This window comes from Haliotis rufescens, unplaced genomic scaffold (assembly GCF_023055435.1).
Source record: "Haliotis rufescens isolate VD_foot unplaced genomic scaffold, xgHalRufe1.0.p SCAF_6, whole genome shotgun sequence".
Lineage (NCBI taxonomy): Eukaryota > Metazoa > Mollusca > Gastropoda > Lepetellida > Haliotidae > Haliotis > Haliotis rufescens.
Genome location: NW_025964334.1, coordinates 7775710 through 7786008, shown reverse-complemented (window position 1 = coordinate 7786008; position 10299 = coordinate 7775710). Strand labels below are relative to the sequence as shown.

Below are 10299 nucleotides of genomic sequence, written 5' to 3'. Positions count from 1 at the left end.
GTACTTGATGCTTGCTTGGGACTAGGTGTGGGAGAGGCTAGTCATATTGTCACATGCTTGGGTTGGTGATACACTGGCACTTTTCAACCAACACAATCAGGTAATACTACTCCATGAAGCAGAACAAACTTACAAAGTTTTGTTTCAAAAAATGACTCGTGAGGTTTCTTGCCATTTTGAATAAATTTTGATAATTTGAAGCAGATTGTTTATTGTCAAATAAAAGAAATTATGGGACACAAAACAACAATGCCTCATGGGGTTACAACTTTCTTGTTTTGATTCAATTTTGATAATTTGAAAAAATTATTTGATTATTGTGTCAAATTGAACAAATTCTGATAAAGTAAGATTCCATTGTTTGACAAGGAATGCCTGACCAGTCCTTCCCATACTGAAATCTTTGAGTCGTCTGACATGAAGTGGAGCTGTTTATGATGAGTGATTTATATGAGAGTTTGAATAATTAAATGAGTATAAATGACAGGACTTGATGAATATGCATGGCAGTGTATGTACTTAGCAGTCACCTCCCTTTCATGACTTTAATAACGGCAGTAACATGTTTAGTTTAGTTATACTTACTCAATATGTATGACAAATTCCAACACTAGTCAGGTGATTACATGGTGATTATTAATCTCACGACCAATACCAAAGTTTTCAACTTGCTAATGAACATATCTAATACAAAGATCCTGTGCTATATTAATAATTAGTATTTAAGCAGTATTCTAGTGGAATGGATGGTATAATTTTTAATTTAATTATTTAACTAAATTATTTAACTATTTTAATCTACTTAGGAGAGAAAAAATGTCATGTAACAGTGTTCATATTGTCATGGTGGAAATATGTATACATTAATGTGTTCAGTGATCGGTTATAGCCCTCCTTTTTGGAATAGGTTCCTGCTTCGAGAAACTCGTCTTTGTAAACACTGGTTGAACTGCCAAGATACCTGTCTAAGAAGCTAAAAATCCTGATCTCTTGGATTTCGAATCCGAGTGGATTGATATGTATAACATGTTTGAGCAAACCTGTTTTTATTGTAACACCATCTCCAACTGTTTACAGTTGGTGAATGTTGAACTATTTATTCAAAATGTGCTGCTAATTTATTCACTGTCTCAAAATGTTGCATATGATTGCATTTAAGTGCTGTACTAACTACCAAACTATTGCCTATTGGTATATACAGATGTTCTTGTATTCAAGGCTGCTAGCTAGTTGAACAAAATTGATTATACATGAGTTATTAAATGGTGGTCCATTTTGCAAGTTGCAGGTCCATATAGCATGTTTATTAACACCTACTGTTCTGTCTGTTGGTCTTTACTCCCTCCTGTTGCTATGGAGACTTATTAATGACAATTGTTTGTTATTCTAGATGGTTTTAACTGAGAATGATTCAGTCATTAATGACAGTTCTCACAAGACGTGCTACATTCTGTAACTGTGTTTTTAATTTAATGGTCTGATAACCAGATTCCTTATCTACAGTGTGACAGGACAACAATAATTTAATAAGAATAGGCCAGACCGATTCAGTGGTTGTACAGATACTCTTCCTCCCCTGTTAAACAGCGTTAGGAATTGTCACTAGTCCTGTAGTCCTTCCCAAACTGCCCAATAGTTAAGGTATCCTGAAGACAAGTAGAAATTGGCCCATTTTAAGGGTTTTGCTATATATAAGGACTAGTGGACAAAAACTATTAGTTTCTAACCCTGTTAAAACTATTGTCGTGTTCAGAATCCTTACAGTTGGAGTGGGACAGCTAGGAGTACTTTCTTCTGCTGCTGCCAGTGCAGACATCTATCTCCTGGTGGAAAAAAAACGGGGAAAGGCTGTGTAGTATACATTGTATATTTAGTGAGGGGGTCTTAATGTATTTGGAGGATACAAATCTGTAAAACAAGTAATTAAATTGGTCTGGCCTTAAAGAAAGGAAAACATTTTTTTAAGAATACAACTGTTCTACTGACTTCTTCTATGAAACAAAGGCATTCATCAATAGCTACCACTGGTACTTGTGGCATTGTTTTGTAGGCCATGTGGCAGAGGTTGATCATTTGCTGCAATACAGAACAAGGGTAATTGTATCAACTCTATTTAAGGGGCATTCAGAATTTGGTGGTCATGTAAGAATACCAGAAAACAAATTATTTTTTCCCCATCTGCATCCAACAAACTATTTCTTTGCTGAATACCATCAAACAATCTGTCAACACCAAAATGTTGACCTTTGGGTATTTTCCCCAATACAAGCAATTCATTGTTATTACCACTGCCAACAAAGTATTCATTTTGGGCACATCTCTATTCCTCATGAGAAACTTTCGTGCAGGTAGTCCTACTTTGCATTTTGTGTTTTTATGAAGTATTTGCAAAGAATATCAATTTAGCAAATAAATAAGTTACAAAGTTGAGTTACACTGGTCCAAGGCTTACAAAAATTATACTTGTATAAAGCATCTTTACACATAGAAGGAAAATAAACATGTTACTTTTATCAACATGTCATTGTCGCTTCACATCTTTAACTGCATTAAATGTTGACAATACCTAATGTTAACTTAAGGAAAAAGCATGTCGGCGTAAGAAATTGGCACTAGTCCTGTAGTCCTTGTCAAACTGCCCAATAGTTGAGGTATCCTGAAGACAGGTGGAAATTTGCCTGTTTCAAAGGTTTTACTATGTGTTATGATTACCGGTATAAGGACCATGGACTAAAACTGTTAGTTTCTATCCTGCATGTACAGGTTAAGTGTTACTTACATTGCAAACAACAGCTCGGAGACTTTTGGAAAAATATGTCACGTTTCATTCAGGGGTCCGGAAAATTTAAAATCCCAATCGGACATTTGCATTTAGGCCACGCCCCCTTCAAATAGCGTATTTTAGTACGACTTTTCACACACATTACAAGTTTACGTATTCATAATATGATGAATTATGAATTGTTTCAATTTAAATTGTTTAATTCACCAGACAATTAACAACAGCTCGGAGACTTTTGGAAAAATATGTCACGTTTTATTGCACTTTGTGACAGTATATATTTTTAATTGTTTCGAGTTTGCGAGCTGCAGTAGCAAATGTTAAGTGACTAAATTGCTGTTGACAAATCAAGGTGTTCAGGTTGATCCTAGACAATTTTCAATGCTCTGAATCCACTGCCTGTGTGTAGTCACCAAGTTAGCTGTGAGTGAGTGAGGTTTTCATTACGTTGACACAATTGCATAGCTGTTTATCTCTCCATTATTTTGTACCAACACCATAACACGAACTGCAGGATGACTTGTTTCCTGTCGTCAGTACTCCACAGGGTTGTAGAAGTGATTGTCTGGAGCAAAATGGCTTAAGGACAATTTCATGATTTTAACAACGTTCTTCTGTCATTACCAAATCTGAAAATAATCTTCAGGACATTTAGGATCATCTCCTGGACCATGAACAGAAATCCTGTTTTTCACTGTTCCTCAATGATGTGACAGTGTAGTATGGACGAGGACAGAGTCTGTTTTGAAAAGACTGAGGACTTTTTCTTCTTGCTCCAGGCATGCCAACCATACACACCAGTCTCCCTCCTATGGGCTGTCAATGTTGAGTCCTGTAGTTCGAGAAATGCAGAGCATACGTGGGCTACCAAAGGCAGACAGAACATAGCCAGATGAACTGTTGCAAGCAGTAGTCCAGCCACAATCGGGTGATAATGATTGTTTTAGATGTTGACAGCTATGCAATTGTGGATCTATAAGTGCACTTTATATATGAACAGGAATAAAGGGTATTGTTAAAATTATTGTTGTCTTGTGTTGGAGTTTTGATAATAGTTATTGCTGACTACAAGGCTGAATTGCTCGGTGGCCAGATGCAGTATTGCCCAACCTGAGGATTCCGGGATAGATGCACTAGAATAGGTCCTCTGAGTGTGAGGTGGGGATTAGAATAGACCCCAAGCAGACCTATGCTGTCATAAGAGGTGACTAAATGGAACGGTGGTCAGTAGTGGTGTAATGATACAGCTGTTTAGTAATGCACCCCGATACGAGGCCCAATACTTAGACCCGTGAAGATCTGGGGTTGAATAGGTCTTCAGCAACCCATGCTTGTAAAAGGCGACTATGCTTTTAAGAGACGACTAACAGGATCGGGTGGTCAGGCTCGCTGACTTGCTTGATGCATGTCGTCGTATCCCAATTGCGTGGATCGATGCTCATGGTGTCAATCACTGGATTGTTTGGTCCAGACTCGATTATTTACAGACCGCCTTCATATAGCTGGAGAACCAACCATCCAGTCCAATACTTACAATAACCACTGATAACAACTCCTGTATCGTGGTTATAGGGTACGTTGCATTACTGTTCGATCCTCGGTTGAATCATACCAAATGATGCGAACAAATTAAGGGGCTAAAAACAAGGACATTGGCTGGGAGTCCGTATCCTGTGTCTGAGACAGTGGGCTGGAACTATAAAATCGGCATCAGTCCGGATTAGTGCACGCACACGCACACGCACACGCACACGCACACACAAGCACGACGCTATAAGTGCAATATTCTTAAATGCGACATTAAAAGCCCATTTCACCTCACCTGGCCTCCGCAGTCAATTGTTATGCTATTACATTGTTATGCTATTACGTCATAGTGGTCTGCAAACAATCCAGGCAAACTATAGTGACTTCAAACACGAACAACGACCCATGCACCTCATGACATGCAATCATTCAAAATACATGGCACAATCCCATTAATATAGCCCAGGCCCCGTTCCACGAAGCGATCTTAGCGAACTCCCATTCCTTAACACTGACTTACGACAGTCGTAACACTATGATCACTTTGTTGAGCGGGTCCCAGTCCCACGGAGCGACACAGCTCATATGTTAACGTTTTTCAACAAGCCGTCTGTCAACAAAACTACGTGGGTTTTTTCTAAATTTGGGAACAAGGAAATGAAAAGATGTCGAAAGGAATACCCTCAAATAACATATTCCTCGAATTCACTATTCTCTTCTTTCCGTTCTTTAATTCCCAACATAGTTTATAAAAGACTGACCTTTCCAATTAATATTTGGGACCAGTCATTTATTACGGGAGGGGGCCGAGGATTTTCATGCACCATTGTACTGAAAATAACGACCCTCCCCTATAATAATGCGTGTGCGTTATTTTCCTGACCCTCCTCTAAAAGACAAACCGTATAAGCATGTTATAATTAATTATTAAATGTCCACTTAATCATGACCCTCAACAAATATTTGTATTATTTTTTTTATGACACTCCCCTAGAGACTGTCATATGTTTTGGTGACCCTCCCCTAGAGACTGTCATGTGTTTTGGTGACCCTCCCCTAGAGACTGTCATGTGTTTTTGTGACCCTCTCCTGGAGACTGTCATATGTTTTGGTGACCCTCCCCTAGAGACTGTCATGTGTTTTTGTGACCCTCTCCTGGAGACTGTCATATGTTTTGGTGACCCTCTCCTGGAGACTGTCATATGTTTTGGTGACCCTCTCCTGGAGACTGTCATATGTTTTGGTGAACCTCTCCTGGAGACTGTCATATGTTTTGGTGACCCTCTCCTGGAGACTGTCATGTGTTTTGGTGACCCTCTCCTGGAGACTGTCATATGTTTTGGTGACCCTCTCCTGGAGACTGTCATATGTTTTGGTGACCCTCTCCTGGAGACTGTCATATGTTTTGGTGACCCTCTCCTGGAGACTGTCATATGTTTTGGTGACCCTCTCCTGGAGACTGTCATGTATTTTGGTGACCCTCTCCTGGAGACTGTCATATGTTTTGGTGACCCTCTCCTGGAGACTGTCATATGTTTTGGTGACCCTCTCCTGGAGACTGTCATATGTTTTGGTGACCCTCTCCTGGAGACTGTCATATGTTTTGGTGACCCTCTCCTGGAGACTGTCATATGTTTTGGTGAACCTCTCCTGGAGACTGTCATATGTTTTGGTGACCCTCTCCTGGAGACTGTCATATGTTTTGGTGACCCTCTCCTGGAGACTGTCATATGTTTTGGTGACCCTCTCCTGGACACTGTCATATGTTTTGGTGACCCTCTCCTGGAGACTGTCATATGTTTTGGTGACCCTCTCCTGGAGACTGTCATATGTTTTGGTGACCCTCTCCTGGAGACTGTCATATGTTTTGGTGAACCTCTCCTGGAGACTGTCATATGTTTTGGTGACCCTCTCCTGGAGACTGTCATGTGTTTTGGTGACCCTCTCCTGGAGACTGTCATATGTTTTGGTGACCCTCTCCTGGAGACTGTCATGTATTTTGGTGACCCTCTCCTGGAGACTGTCATATGTTTTGGTGACCCTCTCCTGGAGACTGTCATATGTTTTGGTGACCCTCTCCTGGAGACTGTCATATGTTTTGGTGACCCTCTCCTGGAGACTGTCATATGTTTTGGTGAACCTCTCCTGGAGACTGTCATATGTTTTGGTGACCCTCTCCTGGAGACTGTCATGTGTTTTGGTGACCCTCTCCTGGAGACTGTCATATGTTTTGGTGACCCTCTCCTGGAGACTGTCATGTATTTTGGTGACCCTCTCCTGGAGACTGTCATATGTTTTGGTGACCCTCTCCTGGAGACTGTCATATGTTTTGGTGACCCTCTCCTGGAGACTGTCATATGTTTTGGTGAACCTCTCCTGGAGACTGTCATATGTTTTGGTGACCCTCTCCTGGAGACTGTCATATGTTTTGGTGACCCTCTCCTGGAGACTGTCATATGTTTTGGTGAACCTCTCCTGGAGACTGTCATATGTTTTGGTGACCCTCTCCTGGAGACTGTCATGTGTTTTGGTGACCCTCTCCTGGAGACTGTCATATGTTTTGGTGACCCTCTCCTGGAGACTGTCATGTATTTTGGTGACCCTCTCCTGGAGACTGTCATATGTTTTGGTGACCCTCTCCTGGAGACTGTCATTTGTTTTGGTGACCCTCTCCTGGAGACTGTCATATGTTTTGGTGACCCTCTCCTGGAGACTGTCATATGTTTTGGTGAACCTCTCCTGGAGACTGTCATATGTTTTGGTGACCCTCTCCTGGAGACTGTCATATGATTTGGTGACCCTCTCCTGGAGACTGTCATATGTTTTGGTGACCCTCTCCTGGACACTGTCATATGTTTTGGTGACCCTCTCCTGGAGACTGTCATATGTTTTGGTGACCCTCTCCTGGAGACTGTCATGTGTTTTGGTGACCCTCTCCTGGAGACTGTCATGTGTTTTTGTGACATTCCTCTGTTCTTCCCTCACCCACTCGCCTCTATTAAAAGTGACTGGTGCCTTACGGTTGGTTGGTTGGTTGTTGAGGCGCCGCGATTTGCTGTGAAGAGTTGCGTTCCTAAGACAAACCAGAAACCTATAATTGCAGGTTCCAATCCTGTTTGGCCCTGATTACGTTTCTGGGTATATCAGGTCCATACCCGTGCTCTTGGGGTTCGCCAAACTGGTAAACGCGTAAGACCTGCATCACCTCGGCAAAACCAATGAACCCAACCGCCTGTTCTGCTTGATTTGTCGCCCACAGCCTATATTACTGGTGCCGTATTATTGGCTTCATCCCATCTCGAGGGGGCACGGGTGGCCCAGTCGCCTAAGGCCCCGCGATTCGCTGTGCATAGTTGCGTCCTTTGGGCACGCCAAAAACCTATGATTGTGGGTTCGAATCCCGGTTCGCCCCGATTATGTTTCTAGGTTTGTCAGCACCATACCCGTGCTCGTGGGTTTCACCGAAGTGGTAAACGTCTGAGACCTGCATCACTTGGGGCTTTCCTCCCACATTAAGCTGACACCCCGCGATATAACTGGAATACTGTTAAAAGCGGCGTTAAACCAAACTCACTCACTCACTCCTTCTCTTCAACTAAAACCGAACTGACACTAGGTTGCGCACGTACACGCAAACTCACGCACGTGCGCAGACAAGCACCACTTGTTATATCGCCACGCTCGGATTAAAATGATCAGGTTTGTCATTAAAGATCTCCCAAGCATACCTTTGAGAAAGTTTAGTAAGGGTAGTTTGTCAACTATTTTTCACATCACTATGGCAACCACACAGCGAGTTGGAGTGCGTCACGTCACAGCGAGGTAGACAGCAAGTGTTGCATACTTTGCACCGGTATTGCCTGACCGTTAACCCTCATATGGTGCCTGGCCGTCAGCTGGCTTTGCATACCGCTAAGTGCCGCTTTGTGATGACGTCGCGGTTTCAAAAACGTACATATTGTGTAAAAAGTGTTAGAGTGAGTGAGTGAATTGGGTTTGCGCCGCTTTTAACAGTATTCCAGTTATATCGCGGCGTGTCAGCTTGTGGGCGGAAAGCCCGAAGTGATGCAGGTCTCAGACGTTTACCACTTCGGTGAAACCCGCGAGCACGGGTATGGTGCTGACAAACCTAGAAACATAATCGGCTTCTGGTGTGCCCAAGGGACGCAACTCTGTACAGAGAATCGCGGCGCCTTAGACGACTGGGCCAGACCATGCCCCAAAAAAGTGTTAGAACATTCTTATTGCTTCACACAGAGTATAGTAACCAAATTCTAACTTCCTGCTTGGGGCACGGGTGGCCCAGTCGTCTAAGGCGCCGCGATTCGCTGTGCAGAGTTGCGTCCCTTGGGCACGCCAGAAGCCTATGATTGTGAGTTCGAATCCCGGTTCGCCCCGATTGGGCACACCAGAAACCTATGATTGTGGGTTCGAATCCCGGTTCGCCCCGATTATGTTTCTAGGTTTGTCAGCACCATACCCGTGCTCGTGGGTTTCACCGAAGTGGTAAACGTCTGAGACCTGCGTCACTTCGGGCTTCCCCCCACATTAATCTGACACGCCGTGATATGACTGGAATACTGTTAAAAGCGGCGTTACACCAACTCACTGACTAACTTCCTGCCTATAAATATACACCTTAATATTAACGGTAATGGCTATCTTTCCATATCTTAGATTTGAATATTTTCGTTCAATCAGCATCATAAACAGATTAACGACAATCTATCGCTTCGTCTCCAGCGCCGTGCTAAATCGCCATGACTCAGTCTATACAAATATGCAGTACTTGAACAAAAACAATAATCTTCCGTTGCGGACTAAACATATAGCGAGCAAAGGTAAAGCTTTCTGACCAGTCTGATGAGACTGATTTCTTTTTTCAAATTGGCTGTCTGACACTAAAATAATTACGTGTATGTGACATGGGTGCACAATCAAAATTCGCCGTCATTCGTTTGAAGTTCAAACATGGCAGAGAAAGGTCGAGAAGCGCGGTAACCATGCGCTTTACTAATCTCGCCATATTTCGCATTCCGTAGCTCTGAAAAAATATGAGTTAACCCCCCCTGGATGCCCAAGGGACATATGTCCCTCCTCTTTCCATCCTCACCTTGAAGTCGAATAAAATTCAACATACATCACGCACTCAAAGACACTTCACAGGTTTGATTTCTCTGGGAAATTTCCCTGTTCTGTGATATCACCCACTGTCATTTTAGGCAAAGCAAAATTACTGAAAATAACCTCTGAAAATTAGGTACATCGTAAATGTCGCCATTTTTTACACATTACTTCATCACCATTCACGGCGTTATTTTCAGCACGTTTTTAAATCTAAATTTCGGATATTTACTCGGAGAGATGAATTTCAAAAATAGCATGTTATTGATCACGGGTATCTGTCCTTTATCAAATCAGCACTGATCATTCCAGAACGTCGCCGATTAACCTAGAATCGTTTCGAATGTTTTCGAAAATACGCAAAGCGGATATTATATTTACGACAAACAACCGCTGGCTATAATTATTGCATTGTAATTATTTTCCCCTACTAATTACAATGTTTGGACGTCAGCGCAAGACATATTTTGCTTCTTTTTAAAATATTTAATGAAAGAACTTCAAATAGATCTAGAATGTGCGAAAAAGGTCACCAAGATATGCGCTACTTGGTACTAAAACCGTCAAAGTTCATCTGTGTTATCCTGTAATTTGTAAGATATGTGACTTACCATGGTTACGACTCGAATAAAACAATTGAACAATAGTAATTAATTAATAAGGAACTGTGGGCATGATTAAATTACTAATTACAGGTTCTTCATTGTAAGATCCAATCGGATTTACACCAATCGGTTGTTAGGGTGTGGATAATTAATTTATTGTTTTCTTCGGGTCACGTGTTGAAGGTATGGAAATAGGTTCGAACACGTTTTGTGAATTTGTAAGAATTGTATATACATGATTGGACTCGACGACTGACGATA

The 10299-nt window shown here is 41.9% G+C and overlaps 1 protein-coding gene across 1 annotated transcript; it reads right to left on the bottom strand.

Annotated features, from left to right (window-relative positions):
* Positions 1-5431: 5431 nt before the first annotated feature.
* On the bottom strand, positions 5432-8217 carry LOC125374685. Its single transcript, XM_048385917.1, has 2 exons — positions 8170-8217; positions 5432-7246 (listed from the first exon to the last, which is right to left on the bottom strand). The coding sequence occupies exons 1-2, from the start codon at positions 8215-8217 to the stop codon at positions 5432-5434; spliced, it is 1863 nt and encodes a 620-aa protein (XP_048241874.1).
* Positions 8218-10299: the final 2082 nt, after the last annotated feature.

Coding starts and splice junctions, on each gene's coding strand:
- LOC125374685 (XM_048385917.1), bottom strand. CDS start 8,217: ATGCAAAGCCAGCTGACGGCCAGGCACCATATGAGGGTTAACGGTCAG. Junction 7,247..8,169: donor ATATGAGGGTTAACGGTCAG/GCAATACCGGTG, acceptor GACAGTCTCCAG/GAGAGGGTCACCAAAACACA.